Source organism: Geotrypetes seraphini, chromosome 16 (assembly GCF_902459505.1).
Source record: "Geotrypetes seraphini chromosome 16, aGeoSer1.1, whole genome shotgun sequence".
In the NCBI taxonomy this organism is placed as follows: Eukaryota; Metazoa; Chordata; class Amphibia; order Gymnophiona; family Dermophiidae; genus Geotrypetes; species Geotrypetes seraphini.
The window spans coordinates 39294614-39316194 of record NC_047099.1 but is presented as its reverse complement, the minus strand read 5'-3'; the positions used below and the strand labels follow the sequence as shown (position 1 = coordinate 39316194).

Genomic DNA, 21581 nt, shown 5'->3' with positions numbered 1-21581 from the left:
AACAATATTCCTCTCTCCCTGCAACAGCTAGCACTTATGCCACTCTTGTCCATGTCACTTTCTTGCTCCATAGCCTCTGGCTTTATCTGCCACCTAGCAATGCCTTCCTCTTGCAGAGGTGTAGGTAGGAAAGAACTACACCTAACTCAACTCCACAACTGGGGAACTCATTACTTGCCCTTACTCTACCACCTTATGCCCTGTTATGGAACCTGGATCAAATGGCTTCAAAGCAAACAAAATACCAGTGGGAACCCTAGCTAACCCTTCCAGTTTTTACCCCCTCCCCCCCCTTATGGAACCTGGAGCAAACTTTATGCTGCCCAGGGCCAGAAAGCGGTGGTCCCCATTGTCTTGCTCTGATTTCCCCTATATTCACTCACTCCCCTCCCCCCCTTTTTTATAGAATGAGTCATACTCTTAATTGGGGCAACCCAATGGAAAATTTAACTCCTTTCAACCTAGAGGGTCTGCTTCCCCCTCTCAGCTTTGTAGCTACTCTTAGCCATGCTTCCTGCAGAAGATCTCCAAGGCACTGGATTAAGAGCCACTCCAATAAGCAACAAGTAGGACTTGAGTCCATTTTCCAAGATAGTGGCATCTCCGCCGTGAGGTTGCAGCGGGAACTCAGCAGCCATTTTGTTTAGCGGAGAGGATCGCTCCTGTTCTTGTTCATCACTGGCCCATGAGCGCTTGCAAGGTAGGCCTTTACAGGGAGTGAGTTAGGGTGGCGCATAGCCAGCCAGGATAGGAGATATGGGGGTCCACCCCTATCCCAGCTCACTGCTGGACCACCAGGGCTCAAGGCAGGCCCAGGGAAGGCCTGCAATGGGTTGAGAACGGGGGTGGAGGGTTGAGAACTGGCTGGGGCAGGACACGGGAGGATCACTCCTGTCCCGGCTCACTACTGGACCACCAATACTTATCTGATGTACGAGGCACTAATAATTCTTGAGTCCATGAATTAAGAACATAAGAAAAGCCTTACTGGGTCAGACCAAAGGTCCATTAACCCTGTTCTCATGGTGGCCAATCCAGGTCACTAGTACCTGGCCAAAACCCAAGGAATAGCAACTTTCCATGCTACTGATCCAGGGCAAGCAGTGGCTTCCCCCATGCTTTCTCAATAACCAACTATGGACATTTCCTCCAGGAGATTGTACAAACCTTTCTTAAAACCAGCTACGCAGTACATCATCAATACACAGACGGCCCCAAAGAGAAAGCTGTGTAGCAGCCTGTGAGTGCTGCTAGCCTGCAACAAGGTATGTATGGTTGTGGTCGGCGGGGATTGGTTGGGAGGGAAGGATGGAGGGTAATCGGCAGTTCAGCTAAACGAGGGATAGTAGGGGGTGAGGGATGGAAGCTGGGCAGGTGTTCTGCTGCACAAGGGGTTGGGTGAAGGAGAGGAAGGGAGAGATGATCATGTACATTAAAAAAAATAAGCCCTACCCAAAAATAAGACTTAGTGCCTTTTTTGGGGGCCTTAAATGAATATAAGACACTGTCTTATTTTTGGGGAAACACGGTAGTAGGAGTAGTAGCAAAGAATGAAGTAGGTTATTCCTCTTCCCCCTAGTTTTTGTTCCTGGAGATACTGTAGTACAGAGGTGTCAAAGTCTCTCCTCAAGGGCTGCAATCCAGTCGGGCTTTCAGGATTTCCCCAATGAATATGTATGAGATCTTTTTGCATGCACTGCTTTCATTGTATGCTAATAGATCTCATGCATAGTCATTGGGGAAATCCTGAAAACCCGACTGGATTGTGGCCCTCCAGAAGGGACTTTGAAACCCCTGCAAGTATAAATGGGTTTAGAATAGATAAAGGTCCCTAGGGGATGTAGCAGCAAAGGCACCCAGGACCGTTTCTTCACTAGTAGCAGCTCCCGTTCCCTTTGGGTTGAGCCGGGACCTTAGAAGAGGCTAAGGTTTAACATTTTGTTAAAAGGCAGGGGTCTCAAAGTCCCTCCTGGAGGGCCGCAATCCAGTCGGGTTTTCAGGATTTCCCCAATGAATATGCATGAGATCTATGTGCATGCACTGATTTCAATGCAGATTCATTGGGGAAATCCTGAAAACCCGACTGAATTGCGGCCCTCAAGGAGGGACTTTGAGATCTGTGCTTAAAAGGGGTAATGTTTTATGCGTGTTTAGTTTAGCTCCGGGGAGGGAGGGCCGGAATCCAGTTGGGTTTTCAGGATTTCCTCAATGAATATGCATGAGATCTATTTGCATGCACTGCTTTCAATGCAGATTCATTGGGGAAATCCTGAAAACCCGACTGGATTGCGGCCCTCAAGGAGGGACTTTGAGATCTGTGGTTAAAAGGGGTAATGTTTTATGCGTGTTTAGTTTAGCTCAGGGGAGGGAGGGCCGGAATCCAGTCGGGTTTTCAAGATTTCCCCCCCCCCCCCATGAATCTTAATCGACAGCAGCGCATGCAAATAGATCTCATCCTGAAAACCCGATTGGATTCGCGCCCTCGAGGACCGGATCTCCCCGTCCCTCGGCCTCGCCTGGCTGGCGGCGCGCAGGCGCAGTAGCGTGGAGAGGCGGGGTCGAGCCGTTCGACGCCGACGGGCTAAAAGCAACATGGCCGTCGGTCGCTGCGCAGCGGTAGAAGCGAAGGGTCGGCGCTCCTTTGCTCAACCCCCCCTCGCTTAGGGGTGGCTGTTTACTAGTCCGTCCCTGCCAAAGTTCTTGTCTCCTTTCTGAAGGGGGGGGGGGATTCCTTTTTATTTTTTTTGTTCTCAATCAGTTGTTGGTGGGAGGCGCCAAAGCCTTTCACAAAGCAAACAAACGAGCGCTCGCCGACGAAATTTCTGAGAGGAAAAAAAAAAAAAAAAAAAGTCTCCCGGAACAACGAAGGTAGAATCCCGCAGACTTTTTTTTTTTTTTTAACGGATTTTCGGCGCCTTTTTTTTTGGGTGGTGGTTGTTGTCAGCCTCGCGCGTATTAAGTTCTCGGAGCTAGAGGGGGGGGCGGGGCGGGACGGGACGCAAACGCGTGCGGCCCTCCGCCGTCTACAGACGTGCGTGCCTGCGCCGCATTGCGTCTGTGCACGCGGGCGGGGCGGGAGTGGTTTCGTGACGCGCCGCGCATGACGCAAAGACGCCGCGCTCGCCGTCGCCGTCGCTGTCGCGTAGGGTTACAAAGCGCTCCCCCCTCCCCTCCCCCCGTCGGGCGCTGACAGCATAAGCTCGCTCTTCTGATTCGTTTTCTCCTCCTCCCCCCCCCCCACAACAGAGTTGGGATATTTTTTTTTCCGGTCGTTTTTCTTCTCGATTGCGCGCGCCGTTGTTGGGGGTGGGGTGGGGTGGGGGAGGGGCTCGGCGTGAAGTGTGTCGATCGCGCGCGCGCGCGCGCTCTCTCCCGCGAACGGGAGCAGGGGGCGCGCCCACCCGCTGCCGCGGGGGAGGTGGAGGGGGAAAGATGGCGGTGAGCGGAGGAGGCAAGGCCGCGGCGGGGCTCCTGGAGATCGCCCTGGATCGCAAGCTGCAGTCGGTGACCAACACCATGGAGTCGATCCAGAGCCTGTCGTCCTGGTGCATCGAGAACAAGAAGCACCACGCCACGGTGGTGCATTACTGGATGAAGTGGGTCCGGCGATGTGAGTACGGAGCTCTGGGGCTGGGGATAGGACTGACCGAGATGAAAACCGCACTGTTTGACAGAGTTGGCTCCCAAACCCGAAGTTACACGAAATCTAACAATTGGATTAGGTCTGTTCTTGTGCCTCTGCTGGGTCAGACCTGAGGTCCATCGTGCCCAGCGACCCATCAGGTCCAGGACCTCTATCTAGACCTGGGGTCTCAAAGTCCCCCCTTGAGGGCCGCAATCCAGTCGGGTTTTCAGGATTTCCCCAATGAATATGCATGAGATCTATGTGCATGCATTGCTTTCAATGCCTATTCATTGTGGAAATCCTGAAAACCCGACTGGAATACGCAGTTCCCTTCCCCTGCTTTAAGGGAATTAAATCTGCTGGGAAGCTCAGTCAATCTTTTGTTTTCAAGTTGATAGAGATCTGGAATGGACTCCCTGATTCTATTCCAGTGGTTCCCAAACCTGTCCTGGGGGACCCCCCTAGCCAGTCAGGTTTTCAAGATATCCCTAATGAATATGCAGGAGAGAGATTTGCATATAATGGAAGTGACAGGTATGCAAATCTCTCTCATGCATATTCATTAGGGATATCTTGAAAACCTGACTGGCGGGGGGGTCCCCAAGGACAGGTTTGGGAACCACTGCTCTATTCGATTGATAGGCCAGTTGCAACTATTTTGCAAAACCCTGAAGACTTTGCTTTTCTTGCAATATTTAAACGGTTTAACGCAGGGATCTCAAAGTCTCTCCTTGAGGGCCGCAATCCAGTCGGGTTTTCAGGATTTCCCCAATGAATATGCATTGAAAGCAGTGCATGCACATAGATCTCATGCATATTCATTGGGGAAATCCTGAAAACCCGACTGGATTGCGGCCCTCAAGGAGGAACTTTGAGACCCCCTGATCTATACCCTTCTATCCCCTTTTCCTTCAGAAAATTGTCCAATCCCTTCTTGAACTCCAATACCGTACCCTGTCCTTCGATACCGCCACAGTCAAATGACTTCTAGACGGTTCATATCCAAGAAGGCTGGACAATCGGCGAATTGCGGAACGCAGGAAGTGAGGGTACAACTTATTACACAAGAAATAGATAAAACAAAAATATGCATCTTAAGTATGTAATATAGATCTCATGTTTGCAACCCAAGGAATATGAAACTGGACCAATCAGCGAATTGTGGAAAGCAGAAAGTGAGGGAACAACATATTACATGAGAAATAGACAGAGGGAAAATATAAATTTGTAAGTAGTGAGGCTTCTGTTTAGGAGATGAATCTGTCAAACAGTACAGTTTTAATTACTCTCCGAAAAGCGCCGTAGGTCAGCCTGGCTCCATTGATGTAATTACCCAGCCAGGACTGCTGTTTGCTTGCTTGGAACATGAAGGACCAGTCCAAATATGTTGTACTTTTATAATTTGCATATTGTAATTCGCTGATTGTCCAGCTCTCTTCGGTGTGATCCGCCTAGAAGTCGCCTGATTATGGCGGTATAGAAGAATAAAGTTATGTTATGCATACTTTAGTAAAGGTATGACTTGATAATTAATGACCTAATTGGGGTTTTTTTTAGTTTTGAAAATTTGACTCTGCTAGTACTATTTAATGTGAATGTTTTGTTGTGGTGTAATTGGTTGCGTTCCTATGGGAGCTTCAATGATGTTGTGTTGGAATTCCGATGTTTTTATAGTTTGTTTTTCCGTAACCTGCGTGAGTTTACTCTTGTCAATACGTCATTGGAATTGCTTAGGAGAGAATGTTATTAGCTTAAGTAAAATGTCTTTAAAGTGAAATACTTATGAAATACGTATGCATGAAGAAGTATTCATAAGAACAAGAATGGCCATCCTGGAACAGTCTGAAGGTCCATTGGGCCCAGTAACCTGTTTCCAACAGTGGTCAACCCAGATGATAGGTATCTGGCAAGATCCCAAGGAGTAAAACAGACTTTATGCTGCTTATCCTAGAAGTAAGCAGTGGATTTCCCCAGGCCATCTCAATAATGGCCTGTGGACTTTTCTTTTAGGAAATTATGCCACCTGATTTCACCACATTCTCTGGCAATGAATTCCAGAATTTAATTATACATTGAGTAAAGAAATATTTTATCCAGTTTGTTTTAAATCTGCTACTTGGTAGCTTCATAGTATGCCCCCTAGTCCTAGTAATTTTTCAATAAAGGTACATACAGGAAATTACAAAGGAAAGTAAAACTTTCACAATAAGAATGAACAAACACTTTGAATCAAAACATAGTAAATGACTACAGATAAAAGACCTGAACGGTCCATCCAGTCTGTCCATTAGTTATGATAATTAAAAATACATGATTAAATTAACTTATCTCTTCTTTGATATTTCTGTGCCATAGACTAAAGTCCACCTGGTATTGACCTAGGTTCCAACTGCTAAAGTTGCCATCTAAGCTTATTCCAGAGTAACATCCTCATGTTCCAGAGTTAGTGGAGTTCCCATTGATGCTGTCCCCAGCCCATCCTATACCAAATCACCATATATGGGACACAAACCATACAAGACTGTCCAATAGTTCTTTAATTTATACCATTTGTTTTCTAATTAGAGATACTTGGGAGGACATTCCAGGCATCCACCACCCTCTATTTGGAAAAGAATTTCCTAACATTACTCCTAGGTCTTCCTCAAGTTATGTCCTGTAGTTTTCCCATTTTCCCATACAGAACTGGATACATAAAGCGTTGGGCAACCAGGCAAAGAAAATGAAGTTGGGAATGATTTTCTTTTGCTGGGCTATGCTCAGCACAATAGCATGCAAATCATACACACGGGCTAATTGTTCAAAGTATTCCAGTAAAAAGAGGGGAGAAACTGTGCTTAGCACGTGCTCAGAAGAGTAAAGCTGTAGGTACAGCTTCACTTCCCCACTCCCCCTCAACCCTCCTGTCACAGGCCCATTCCTTCTCCTTCCATTGCCGCTGCTGCTGCTCTTCCCTGCCGTCTCATCTGATCAGGGCTCCGGAGCCACGATTAGCTGAGCTGGCAGGGGAGCCGCAAACAGCTATGCTGGCAAGACTAATGGGAGTTTCAAGTTTATTTATGGCTTGGTATACCGACCATCACATGTATCTGGACGGTTTACAATATTAAAAATTAGAAAAATCTAATAAAATTTAAGATTAAGTTGAAATAAAATAAGAGGAGGGTAAAACTGACAAATTAAGACTTATTAGAGACGAAAGGTACTAGGGGATAGAGGAGTTTTAATTACAATATGTAAATAAAAATAAAAGGGAAGGATAGGGAATAACGAGAGGAAGACGGGGATGGTGCTTCTAAAAAAAAAAAAAAAAAAATTTCCCACTAACTGATAGGCTGGGAGCCATTGATTAACGGAACCAGCAAGAGGAGAGGAGAGCCGCAATCAGCGGTGCCATATGGCCTTGATTTTTCTGTTTCTATTTCTTCACTGAATTGATGGAGAGGAATTTTTTCAGAGCTTGTTAGATATGTTGTTGGTCTAATGAAAAGTTGTCACCTACAGTTTGGTTCCACCTGTACTTTGGTTGTTGATTCTAATGATAAAATCTCTGAAGGAAGAAGGTCATCATATGTGATTTCTTTCCTTACCACTTCTTAGGTTTATAGTAATTATTAAATTGTGCTTTATGCGTTAACTGTACATTTGATGCTATATTGTGACATTTGCTGTGGTGGCAAATCCACCTTTTCTTCCAAACAATTGTATATAAATAGCGTGTAAGACATTGGTAGCATTGAAAGGATTTTTGTTGCTTTTATTATTCCTGTGACAAGCAGACATACCTTTTAGAATGGTGGGACTGAAATTGGTTATTGTACAAGTGATTTTGCATGTGTGTATATTTATGTATATCTGTGTAGATACATACATATATATATATATATATATGTACAGTATATATATGATGGTTTATTTTGCTTAATCCTTGGTTCAAGTACACCAAAGTGGTTTATGTGTTTATATTGGCTGCATGAGCATGCCCAGTAGCTCTGGTCTTAATGAGGTAGATTATTTTGCATTGAAGGCTTCTGTGTGATTACATTATACATGAGATTAAAGCTTATATTTTTCTTTGAATTAGAGAACCCCAACGCCACACTTAAGTCTAATTTCATGCTCACCAAACTAAAGACCTTGGCAGTGACTAGTTTCACATTAAGTATCTCATTCCATGATTCATTGATCTCGTGATTAGTCTTGACTTACATCCTCCTGTATTTTTTATATTCTTATTTTATGTATTAGAACTATCTCCTAAAATATGAATTATCCAATTAATTAAAGATAAATTCACTTAACTTTCAAACATGAAATAACTTCATTTGCCTCAAATGCCATGAAATAAGTTCATTTGGTCCCAGTGCCAACAATGGCCATGTTTTGTGACCATAAATGACTTACTGCTAATCTTAATTTAAAATCTAACATTTTAACAAATCTCATCTTTGTAATTTTCACTGACCAAAGTTTACTGTGCTTTCAAGTCATTCTTGTTTGTAAGAAATGATGCCCCAAACTAAGTTACATAAGAATTGCCCCTGTCGGGTCAGACCGGAGGTACATCGTGCCCGGCAGTCCGCTCACGCGTCGGCCCCTCAGGTCCAAGTTGGGCTTCTTTGGTGTAGTTGGGACATTGAAGGGTTGTTTAAAAGGAAGGCGTCCTTAGTGTTGGGCACCTTTTCTTAGAAAGAAGAATGAACTGAAAAGCACAGTAAACTTTGGTCAGTGAAAATTACAAAGATGGGATTTGTTAAAATGTTAGATTTTAAATTACGATTAGTAGTAAGTCATTTATTGTATTATATTTAGGTCCTAGCCCTGATGCAGCGTCAGTGGATGAGAAATATGGCCATTGTTGGCACTGGGATCAAATATATTTATTTAATTTTCTGTACCATTCTCCCAGGGCAGCTCAGAACGGTTTACATGAATTTATTCAGGTACTTAAGCATTTTTCCCTGTCTGTCCTGGTAGGCTGCTCACAAGATATCTAATGTACCTGAGGCAGGATCACAAGGAGCATTGTGGGTTTGAACCCACCACCTCAGGGTGCTGAGGCTGGAGCTTTAACCACTACGCCACACTCTCCCATTTGGTTCATTCAGTTCAAATGCCATGAAATAGTTCATGTTTGAAAGTTGAGTGAATTTATCTTTAATTGGATAATTCATATCTTTAAGAGTTTTAATATATAAAATACAGGAGGATATAAGTCAAGACCAATGACGAGATCAGTGAATCACGGAGTGAGGTACTTAATGTGAAACGAGTCACTGCCAAGGTCTTTACTTAGTGAGTATGAAATTGGACTTAGGTGTGGCGTTGGGATTTTCAAATTTTGTAAAATTTGTTAGCCCTGCCATTGATCCTCTTTTAACTCGAATTTTTCAAAAGGTATATGCATGAATACATCTGTGAAAGCTACACAGCAAATACGTTATGCATATCATGCCAGCTTTTAACCCCAAATAGATAATAAAATATTTTAAAGAATAAATATTACAGCAGACTATTTGGATAATATGTAAAGTGGTGTGGTGGCCGTGTTAGTCCACAAAAACATAAAGGAAACAAACACCTTTTTTATTGGACTAACTTAGGCTTCCTTTTATGAAGCTGTGCTAGACTTTTTTTATTGCTGACCATGGCAGTATTAGGAATTCTATGAGCGTTGGAGCTTTTATCGCTGTGGCCGGTGATAATAAAAGTCTAATACGTCTTCATAAAGGGGGGGTTGGTATAGTTTGATTAGCTTTCGAAGGTAACCCCTTTTTCCTCGGATCAGAAATAAGCAAATGTTGGCAAAAACCAGTATATATGAGAAACATGAAAGCATTTCAGTGGTAGTTGGTGACAAAGAGGTGACAAATTCCTTTGTAATGGGAACGCAAACCAAGGTCCTTGTTGAGTCCTGACCTGTGGATATTTATTTAATTTGTTTTCTATCTCGTTGTCCCTAAAGAGCTCAGAATGGGTTACAGGTTTTAACAAACATAATTTCCATACAAGTTCCATAACAGTTACTGGTTACAATTTGCTATAGTTATCCTTATGGTGCAAGGTTTTCAGTTCAAGTTTTTTTTCTAATTTGACACACAGAAAGTCACAGTGTATAATACAAGGTATCCTTATATGACACATAAGTTTCTTTGTAGTCTGTTGGTCAAGGGCAGGGGTTTAGGTGAAGAGGTGTGTGTTTATTGCTTTTCTAAAGCTGAGGAGCCCTTCAAAGGTTTTGATCTGCAGAGGCAGTCGATTCCAGTGGTTCGGTATGACATAGGAGTAGGACCGTTGCTTTGCGGTTTGCAGTTGAAGGTCATGACTAGGTGGCATTTTGAGGTGTATTTCATCCTTGGAACGGAGGGACCAGTTCAGCATGTACAGAGGAAGCTTAGTTGTCACGTAGCCGGTGCCATGTTGTGCGAGGATTTGAATGCTAGCATCAAGCCCTTGAAGACGCAATGTTTGGCTATGGGCAGTCTTATGTTCTTGAATTGTCTTAAAATTTCTTTTTAGTATTCTCACCATAAAATCATCAGGGCAGTAGTCAGTTTTTCTAAAGTGCTGTCTGACAGAGGCGACATCCTGGTTGGCATTGTCATTTTTAATATGATATCTGTGTAAGTTGATCCTGCTCTTTAGCATCTGGCCTATTTCACCAATGTAGCACCCTTCTTTGCACTTTTTGCATTGAATGGTATTTCCAGTGCAGTAGGTGAGAAATTCTAGAGAAGTGGGTTATCTCCCAATGACCGCGAGCCATCTGCAGAAGGAATCCACTTCTGACTTTTTCTCTGACCCTCCTGTACATCACTGAGAGCTCTACTGTCTTCTTTAGTTTTTCCCTTTTGCACGTGAACCTGAAGGAGTATTTCTGTTCTGCTCTCTCGTTTTTTTCTTATTTTCTGCAGTGTTTTTTATTTTTGTCCCTTTTGGGGTTTTCTTTGTGCTCGGAGCGTTTCTTTAGCTCTTCCTGCATAGAGAACATGCAGACTTCAGTCTGCAGCTGACTGGCCAATCCCTGGTGGAACCTGTTAGCCAGCCTGCATTTGTTTCTTTTGAGCTTAGGGTGCTATCCCCGCTTCTTCCTCCCCTTCTGTTTACCAGTGGTTTAAGCGCAGGCTGTTTAGGCGTCTTTTGGAGACTCTGTTTTCTCCTCCACCCTTTACCTTGACATGTCTGTTGGTCCATGCTGGTGGAGGTATGGTCCGGCACCATTCCCAGCATGAGGCAGTGATTCTCTGATTCCAGCTACTGTAAGAGAGTTGAGGTAGGCTGCAGCACATTTCCAACACAGGTCACAGTGAGTAAAGCCGTCAAAGCCTGTAAGATGGATCGGGGAGGATCTGAATTTCACAGTTTTAGAGGTTGCTGCATGTCCCCTGTGTTCCTCAAACTGAAAAATCCTAAAATCGCCACTTTTGTACTTTGCTAAAGCTAAAAAAAATTATAATTTTGGCACAAATTTCTTAACAGCGGCCATCTTGGATTTTTAGCGATCTTTTTTTCAAAAGTTCCCTGCAATTCCAACATTGGAGTTTTTACCTCAAATCTTGTTGGTATGGAATCCTTGGGTTCTTCTGCTTCAAATCCTTGACAGGATTATGCATATTTAGTGCCTCCAGAGCTACCTTCCCCCATGTGCCAATCTACCTTCCCCGAAAAGCTCAAGGTCAGTGGGAGCTTTGGTCCCTGGATTTCCTGCAATTGCACAATTGCAGAAATAAATAAACAAAGCTAAAATGTCTTTGCTGTAGTTGTGGCAGGGCTTTTTGTACCTTCCCTGGTGTTAGGCCATGCTGGAATTCTTAGGATAGATAGTTCCTCCATTTTTCGGCGAGCATGGAAGCGTTAACCTGGGCTCCTCAAGCCCAGTATCCCATTTCCACCAGTGGCTGATCCAGATCTCCAATTCTGACCAAGGCCTCCAGTTCCTGGCATAAGGCTTGGAAATTGCCTCTTAGGGAGAGGAAGAGATAATGGATGCTGTGGATTGGCCATAGTCTTTTATCTGCCATCTTATTTCTGTTTCTATTTTCTTCTGCTTTTCCTAGCTATTGATTTCTCCAATTCGTTGCAGTCATTCCTGCTAGCAGGCCTTGTTCCGTCTATGGTGGGTCCTGTGAAGGCTCTGTTCCCATGTCCTTTCATGATTGTTTTCTTCTCTGGGTATCGGGGGTGGGCCTGGTTTCATCTCTGGATGTGGAGCGTGCACTGTGACTCTTTTGTCCCTCAGGAGGCCAGGGTGGCTTTTCTGATGGCAATGTCAGCGCTATCTTCAGTGTCAGCACTATCTCATTACCATTTGTCGTCCTGCATGTCTGTGGTGGCTGTCGGGATGGGAGAGCAGTTCCCCCCTCCACAATGTTTCCCACGATGATGTGTATTAGCAGTGACAGGTCTTTTGAGCAAGAAGTCTGAAGTTTGATCTCAACTCTCCCATGCTGCCTTCCTCAGCTTCCATTCTGTTGGAACAGCGACTCTAAGACCGATCTAGAGTTGACCAACACCATACAAAATAAATAATAATACAACACATACTCAAACTCTCCTACAGCCTCATCTATGAACATTCTCATTTCATTTACATAAATACATTGTCCTATAACTAAATCTTCATGAGTTTTTAAAAGTATCACAGAAATACTTACTGTATTTTTGTTCACTTAAATACATTGACTTCAGTATTCTCTATCTCCACAGCAGATGGATGATCTTTCTCCTGGTTTCATAGCTTTCTTGGCTAGGCTGGAAGTGGTAGCTCGGTCCAGCCTAGCTTGGCTCCTGTTGCAGTTTTGCTGTCTCGGTTCAATGAAGGGAATTGGACATCTTGGGTGCCTATCTGGGTTCAGTTGGTGGTGCCAGTTTCATACCCATCCCCTGAGGCCCCCTATAACTGTCTTGCGTCCTGCCTCCCTCACAGTAAAAAAAAGAGAAACAATTATATTGAGAGAGTTAAATCCAGACCTGCAGATTTCTGATAACCACTCTAAACTTTTTAATGCTTTCATAGCGCTGTCTATTCATTTAATTCTATGTCACTGGAAAGATAACTCCCAACTCTGCGGAATGGTGGAATAATCTCTATTCAGTCAAAATATGAAGAAACTATTTCTATTAAAAACAATAATTATTCAAGCTTTTATAAAATTTGGGCACCTTTATATTAATACTGTAATTCAAATCTATAATATCTATGCTTGTTTTTTTACATTGTATTTACATATGCTATCCTATATCTTTTTGCAGCTTGATTGTATTGTTGTTCATTAGGATATTTGTTAATTTACACTTGCCATAAAATCAATAGATACATGAGAAAAAGAGAGAAACAACTGAGTGATGGTTAAATCCAGAGGGGGTGCTAGGACGGAAGGTGTTTTAACAGACACGATAGTAGGCTTCTGAGTGTGTGTGTATGCTGGACTTGATCTGTGATTGGTGAGTATGGCTCCCTACGCTGTGTGTGTTGCTGTTACCTTCCCTTTTTGGCTTTGTGGTGGTCAGGTGGGAGCTTTGGTCTCAGTCCTTAGGTCTATGCAGGGACCCGTGCTTCCTTTTGATTCAGATTCCTTCTGTTCTATACTGCTCATATGGGCAACTTAACAGAAGGACTGCTCGTAGGTGCAATTCTGTGATGGCAGAGGTGGCAGCCCTGTTTCGCCCCCCCCCCCATCCTTCCCCCCCCCGGTGATGTATCCAGTGGCAGCCAATGAAGTTTGTGTGCCAGCTCAGGGTTTTGGGAGGAAAGTGCCCAGGGCTCGCTGTTTGCAGTTCGGGGTCTTCCATCATTTACTCTTGGGACAGAACACGTGGTGACGCTGCCTTCCATTCCTAAGAAGTCTCCTTGCCTGGACCCTGTTTTGGACAAGCAAGCTCTAGGAGTGCACTGTATTCCACTAACAAGTTGCTACAGTGATTTTTTCTTTGGCTTTGTTATGCTTGCTAAGGAGTTAAATGAGTGGTGCATGCTCTTTTTGCTCCATTCTAATGGTCCCTGGGTGCCGACTCAACCTGAAGTTGACTTCTTTCCCATCTTCTTATGAAGATGGAATTTATCTCAATCTCTCGGGTCTCCTTTACTCCTCTGTACCCTCCAATCAGGAGTACAGGTGAGGACACTGAAGTATGTCTGCCTACGTGGCTCCATGGCCACTGTCCACTATGACCCTAGGCACCAGCTTCAGGGTCTTTTTCTTAAAGGGGCTGTAAGGAGCTGTATATTTATAGATCACAGCCGGTTGAGTTTGCTGGTGGGCACTTTGTTGTGTGCTTACTGGGGCTCCATCTTGGATGGTAGTTGTCTTTGCACCAGTAGCCACAGAAGGTCTTTTCCAGCACTCAGCACTGTCTTCAGCTGCAGGACCTCTCTTGGCTTTTTGTTCTGTTTCTGTGCCTTACGAGGCAGCTCGGCCTATCACCTCTCTGGCTCTACCACTCTGGCTGTTTGCACGTATGCTCAGGGGGTAGGGAACTCCGGTCCTCGAGAGCCGTATTTCAGTCGGGTTTTCAGGATTTCCCCAATGAATATGCATGAGATCTATTTGCATGCACTGCTTTCAATGCATATTCATTGGGGAAATCCTGAAAACCCAACTGGAATACGTCTCTCGAGGACCGGAGTTCCTTACCCCTGATTTAGCTTATTCTTTCAGGTTTAGGAACATATTTGTATCTCTGGTGTGTAGAATTGCGCTTGCTTAGTAGCTTTAATTGAAGGGGTTAAAGTACTAATCTTCCTATGCTCCTACTTCATGTAGATTGCCAATAGGAAATGGTTGCCATGAGCTCCCATCGTAGTCTTGTGAGACTACGAGAACTCACGGCAGTCATTTCCTATTGGCGATCTGCACGGGGCAGGAGCTTAGGAAGTTTGCTCCTGCTCCGAAAGCCTGCTAGACCACCAGGTAAGGCCGGGATGCCGGGGGGAAGGCAGGGGTGGGTCAGAGCCAGACGAGAAGTTATTTGCGGTTTTTCACACTTCGCGGTCTGGCTCTGCCCCTATCCCCCGCGAATACAGAGGGATAACTATACTGCTGCTAACAATTTTGTATGTAGTATACCTAAAGTGTGTAACTTGTTTTCCAGTGCAATAGGTGTATCATTCTGGATAAGTGAGTTACCTCCCTATGGCTACGAGCCATATGCAGAAGGAATCCACATTGGGTTTTTTCTGTGATCCTCCTACTTCACCAGGAACTCTATTGCCATCTGCAGTTTTTCCCTTCTATACATGAGCCAGAATGAGTGTTCTGCTCTCCTTTGTATTATTTTATTCAGTGTTTTGACTTTTATTCGGTGTTTTAAGTGCTTGGAGCTTTCAACTTGGTATCATCTCTGCCTACGTAGGGAAGAAGCAGACTGAGGTCTGCATCTGACAGACTGATCCCTGGTGGTACCTGTTAGCCAGCCTGCACAAGTATTTTTGGAGCTCGGGGCTGTCCCTGCTTCCAGTCTTGCCTACTGCTTAGCAGGAGTTCAAGCGCAGGCTGTTAAGCAGCCATAGGGGGCTCAGCGGTATCTCGCAGGGTGCTGGCTGCATTTTTCGTTCTCTCCTTCTGGTAGTGCATCCATCAGTCTATGGAGGTAGGGGTGCGGTCAGACGCTGTTTCTGATTGGCAGCCTGAAGATCAGCATTGAAGTATTTCCAGCACAAGGCAGTGATTTTTCTCCTTTCCAGCTACTGTAAAGTGCTGAGTCAGGCTGTAGCATATTGCCAGCATAGTTCACAGTGAATAAGGCTGTCACGGGGGGTTGCCTGAAAAACAGGTTTTCAAAGGGTTCTTGCATGTTCCTTTTCCCTCCCATTCCTGAAAAATCCAAAATTTGCAGATTTTTGACTTAATATAGAAACATAGAAACATAGAGTATGACGGCAGAAAAGGGCCGACGGCCCAACAAGTCTGCCCACTCAAGAACACTCCCTCCCTCGAGAATCCATCTATTAAGCATTCTTCTTGAGTGACCCCACCTGCCTGTCCCATCGTCCCTTGAAGTCGAGCATGTTACTGGCCTCGACTACCTGATGTGGAAGACCATTCCATCGATCAATTACCCTTTCAGTGAAGAAGTATTTCCTGGTATCCCCATGAAATCTTCCTCCTCTGAGCTTTAGCGGATGCCCTATTGTCGCCGTGGGACCGGTAAGAAAAAAGATTTCTTCCTCCACCTCAATGCAGCCCGTGATGTATTTGAATGTTTCTATCATGTCCCCCCCTTCAGTTATTTGTTTTTTTTAAACGGGTTTTAGGTGCGAAAATCTTGATGGCGGCCATCTTGATTTTTAGCAATATTTTTTACAAGTTTCCTGCACTTCCAAAACTTCAATTTCTGCCTCAGAACTGGTTGGAATGGAGTCTGTGGGCTTTTTTTACCCTAGATTCATACCGGGATTGTGCAAATTCTGCGTCTCAGGAGTGTCCTTCACTCGGAAAATGGTTTTAAGCTCTAGAATGCATTGCCAGAGAATGTGGTAAGAGCTGTTAATGTAGCTGGTTTTAAAAAAGGTTTGGACAAGTTAGTAGAGGAAAAGTCCATAGTCCACTGTTGAGACAGACATGGGAGAAGCCACTGTTTGCCCTGAATTGGTAGCATGGAATGCTGCTACTATTTAGGTTTTTGCCAGGTACTTGTGACTTGGATTGGCCTCTGGAGATGGGATAGTGATCTAGATGGACCATTAGTCTGACCCAGTAAGGCTATTAAGTTCTTATATGTGTTCCAATGTTATTATGTTTATTCAGAACGGTTGATTTGTTTGGGAACTTTCACATTTTTGACCGTCCTTCACATAATTTTGATGGAGCTCTTGAATGCTTGGGTACATACTTCAGGTGGCAGTAGAGCTCCCAGTGAAGTAGGAGGATCACAGAAAAAAATCCAAAGTGGATTCCTTTTGCAGATAACCCGCTTGGCCAGGATAACACACCTATCTACTTGGAAAGATATTATCTAGGTAAGGACAATACTGCACTCTTTTTCCTTTTGTGAAGAGTAAGGGTGTAGAAGAGAAGCCTAGGTTGAGTTGATAAGTACTGTAGGGGAAGACCAATACAAAAAAACAGGTTGTCTTCCTTTAAAGATATATAAAATAAAGTATTAGTGAACTGTGGTTATATATTGATTTTCTCTTGTTAGAAATAATTGAAAAAGAGTGGTAGAGAATTTGGTAGAGCATATAGGTAGTGTAAACCTAGGGGTGGGTGGGGTGAGGGGCAGTTTGGGAGGGTCTAGACAACTAGAGATCTGTGGATAGTGTTAGCTATTTTATTAATTAGAACATAAGAACTGCCATCTCCGGATCAGACCTTCGGTCCATCAAGTCCGGCGATCCGCACACGCGGTGGCCCAGCCAGGTGTACATCTGGCATATTTTTAGTCACCCATATCCCTCTATGCCTCTCGTAAGGAGATGTGCATCTAGTTTACCTTTAAATCCTAGAATGGTCGATTCTGCAATAACCTCCTCAGGGAGGGCATTCCACGTGTCAACCACTCGTTGTGTGAAGTAGAACTTCCTGATATTTGTCCTGGACTTGTCCCCCCCTTAGCTTCAGTCCATGTCCCCTTGTCCGTGTCACATTGGACATTGTGAATAATTTTTTTTTCTGCTCTATTTTGTCGATTCCTTTCAGTATTTTGAAAGTCTCAATCATATCCCCTCGCAGTCTCCTTTTCTCAAGGGAGGACAATCCCAGTCTTTTAAATTGTTCCTCGTATTCCAAGTTCTCCATACTTTGTTGTTCGTCTCTGCACCCTCTCCAGCAGTTTTATATGCTTCTTTAGGTTGGGTGACCAATGTTGGACACAGTATTCCAAGTGTGGTCTGACCATTGCTCTATAAAGCGGCATTATGACTTTCTCCGATCTACTCCTGATTCCTTTCTTTATCATGTCTAACATTCTATTTGCTTTCTTTGCCGCTGCCGCGCATTGTGCTGACAGCTTCAGGGTTTTATCTATCAGTACACCCAGGTCCTTTTCTTGTTGCTCCTGACATTCTATACTCGTGTTCCTTGTTCTTTTTGCCCAAATGCATTACTTTGCACTTTTCTCTAACTGAAACAAGTCGCTCGGGAGTTCCTTGCTATCCTTCTGCGATCTGATTGCCCGGCATAACTTTGTGTCGTCTGAAAACTTGATTATCTCACTGGATGTTCCTTCTTCTAGATCATTGACAAAAATATTAAATAAGATGGGCCCAAGCACTGAGCCCTGGGGTACACCGCTAGTCACTTTCTCCCAGTCTGAGAACTTCCCATTTATGCAAACTCTCTGCATTCTGTTCTCCAGCCATTTGCCTATCCATCTTAATATATCTCCCTCTATTCCATGGCTTTGTAGTTTCCTGAGAAGTCTCATGTGGAACCTTGTCGAACGCTTTCTGGAAGTCCATGTATATTATGTCCACCGGTTCTCCACCGTCAATTTGTTTGTTCACGGTCTCAAAAAATTGAAGTAAATTCGTCAAACATGATTTCCCTTTCTTGAAGCCATGTTGACTGGCTCTCATCAGGTCGTGTGTATCCAAGTGCCGGACTATGCTATCTTTAATCAGTGCTTCAACCATCTTTCCAGGGACAGACGTAAGACTCAAAGGTCTGTAGTTACCTGGTTCTCCTCTTGATCCTTTTTTGAAAATAGGCGTGAAGTTTGCTATCTTCCAGTCATCCGGTATCTGTCCAGTTCTAATTGACAGGTTGACTGATCTGGTGCGTGATAAGGTGGGGGGAGGGGGAGCAGAGGCTAGCACAATTTATGGTTTATAGTTTATTAATCTTGTTATACCGCTCGTTCATTTTACCGGTCCAAGCGGTTTACAAAATACAATCAAATAAAAAGAACTCCATTGTTAAATAGAATAGACCTAACCCACACAAACAGCAAGCATACAGGATAACATTCACTCCTAAATAAGACAGTAATATATTAAGATTTCACAGAACTGCTGACTGAAGACATGGGTTAGTTCAGATTGGATTGAATGTTGTCCAAATGCTTCTTTAAAAAAGCTCTAGTTTCCACTGAGGCTGGTACTAAACAGAGAGATTTCCTTGTCATCAGCAGCAGATGAATCAAGACGAGTGAATCAAGAGAGAACAGAATTGAACTCTGCCTGCCATAAATATGATGGTCTGCTCATCTGTACTTCAGTATTCTCTCTTTCTGCAGACAGATGGATGGTCTCTCCTGGTTTCATCTACAGTTTGGTGTGGAATAGAAGTGGTTGCTTGGTCCAGGCTAGCTTGGCTCCTGTTGTGGCTTTGCTTTCTTGGTTGAGCTTTAGGATTAGGCTGCCTTGGTGCCTATTCAAGGACTTAGCTGGTGGTGCCAGACCCTCCCCATCCCCTGGAGCCTGCACGTCTATCTCCCTCCTCACATTAAAAAAAAAAAAAAAAAAAAAAAGGTTTGTGGTTAACCCAAAGAGAGTGCTGGGATAGGAGGCATTTCAAGAGAACACAGTGTCTGCGATCTCAGCTTAACACAGTGAAGTACGTTCCTTAGTCGGTCGAGCTCTTCTTTCACCTGGGTGTTTGTGAAAGATTTCTGTTTATTGATTTTGAAATGCCTTCCCCCCCTCACGGCGTGTCTTGTGGCTGCTGCTGGACCTTTGAGTGGCTGCTCAAGTTTTGGCGGGAAGTTATTAGAGTTCGCTATTTTCTGTGTTAGGCTTTTCTGCAGCTGAAGGCTTGGCAGTGTTGGCAGAGGAGTAGGCTTTCATGTGACGCATTTGTTAGGTGTCGGCGTCCTCCCTTCCCTCATTTTGTGGTGTCAACTGTCGAGACCACGTCCTACTCCTTTGTAATTTTGGTTGATGCCGTGGCATGGCCTGCAGTCAATATGGTGGTTAGGTCTTCACGCCTGGCGCTTCATATATCACCTGATGATCTTTGTCTCTCAGGAGATTGAGTGGGAGGACACGTGGATTTGGGTCCCTCCTGTAAGTGGTTCCCTTCCCTCTGCTTTACATGCATCCTCGGATACTGTCAGGAAGGGAAGCAGAGGACTCTACATGTCTTTTCCCTCTGTCGCCTTGTTGGAATTAGTGCCTTGCATAGCCCTCCTGATACCATATCTCCCAAGTTTTGTACTCCCCTCTCCTAGCATAAATTTGTATGTCAGTAGCTTCCAGTGTCACCTGTAACCACATTTATTCTCTACTCCCCTAAGTTCTTGCTTATTCTGGTTGTGGTGACATTCAAACTTTTTCATGTTGGTGCCCCTTCTTGAGGCGTCCTGAGCCTTCCCATTGCAGTTGGTGCACTGGGGTCTTCAGAGGCTCAGGTGGATACCTCTTGCTATTTCTCAGCCTGTTGTCCATCTCTGCATTTTTCCCAAGTTTGGTACTCCGATCAAACCCCCCCCCCCAAACACACACAAAATAACTTTTCTCCTCTGTTGGGCGGAACCTGTTAGCTCACATTGCAGGAGCAATGAATGTCCAAGCGGACATTTTCAACCTGAAGACTCTAGATCCAGTGGAGTGAGAATTGTCCCCTGGAGCATTTCATCTAGTGCCGAAGTGAAGTGTTCCAATCTTGGGCCTGATGGTGTCTCTCCTCAATGCCAAGGTTCCCCAGTTCTTCTGCATGGGACAAGAGTTTGGTTTGAAGAGAATAGAAGCCCTACCACAACCCTGAGTGTTTGGGTGTCTGCTGTATGTTTTTCCACCTTGGCCTCTGATAAGCAGGGGGCTGTACAGAATCAGTCGCCATCTAGGTCAGGTGATTCTTGTTGCTGTGTACTGTGGGTGTACTGACCTGGCTTGCTTGATAATGGATGACTACCTGTGGTTGCCTCTGGTGTCAGATCTTCTCTGCTGGAATCCACTCAACACAACCAACCTAGTCTTACAGTTTGGCTCTTGAGCTGGTGTGTTTGAGTAAGAGAGGCTATTTGTATTCAGTGATGATTACCTTGTTACAGGCAAGGAAAAGTTCATTTCATCGGTTATGCCAGAGTTTGGTGTACTTTTTGAGTTGTGTTGTTTCTAGAGGTGTGTTTTGTCTTTGCATTACTCCTTGGGCAGATCTTGGCCTTCTTGTAAGACAGGTGTGTAAACTAGTTTGCTCAAGGTGTAGGTAGCAGTATTGGTTTTCTTTCCGGGCTATTTGTGAAACTGTTCTCTGGCAGCTCATCTGGATGTGCATTTTTTTTTTTTTTTGAGGATGTTAGTTACTTGAGATCTCTTTACGCTCTTCCTATTCCTATTCTCAACAGTGTGCTTTGGGTCTTGCAGGGGATTCCATTTGAACCATTCCTGATGGCTACTCTGAAAGATCCCACCTTTAAAGATGAGTTTTCTGGTGGCCACACGTCCGAGCTTCATGCGCGTTCTCTGGATCACTTTCTCAGGTTTTCAGAGACTGGTGTTACGATTCACACAGTGCCTTCCTTTTTGCCTAAGGTTGTGCCCACCTTTCATTTGAATTGGCCGTTGTGCCATTCTTTCAGGAGGAGGATTATCCAGGAGAATTTCAACACCTGTGCTTTCTCCATGTTTGCAGAGCGCTGCTCCAATATTTGCAGGTCATTAACTAGTTTTGTCTGTTGGATCACCTTTTCATGCTCTCAGAGGGTCCTTCTCTGGGTATTGAGGGGCAGATTCTCAAAACTAAAAGCTACCTTTAATTTGCTCGCTAAACTGATTCCAGCCAGTTTAGCGTGCATGTATTTTAGTGGTGGATTATCAAAACGGCTTACTGAGGTATTTTCTGAGTTTTCTAGCAGCCTTTGATACTGCCAAGCAAATTTAGTACAACAAGGTCATTAATATTAAAGTGATCTCTCCAAACGATTCTCTATAATCGCCGAGTGATTCTCTAACCTCTTTGTGCCATATTTGCAGCCAAAATTTACCGACAGACCTGAGCTGTCATTGCCTTACTTTCTGATCAGTGCCTGAGCGCTGATTGGCTCAGGCACTGATAGGAACAAATTAAAATAATAAGAA

General features: G+C 44.3%; 1 protein-coding gene across 6 annotated transcripts in view; it reads left to right on the top strand.

The window, feature by feature from the left end:
* The first annotated feature begins 2571 nt into the window (after window positions 1-2571).
* Window positions 2572-21581, top strand: part of RPRD2 (regulation of nuclear pre-mRNA domain containing 2) — a 95932-nt gene continuing 76922 nt past the window's right edge. For all 6 annotated transcript variants that reach the window (XR_004537238.1, XR_004537240.1, XR_004537239.1 and 3 more), the window contains exon 1: window positions 2572-3610. Coding sequence is in view for 2 of the 6 variants with exons in the window: in XM_033924059.1 (XP_033779950.1) it covers window positions 3433-3610 (178 nt within the window). In the remaining 4 variants the exon portion in view is untranslated. The remainder of the gene's footprint in view (window positions 3611-21581) is intronic.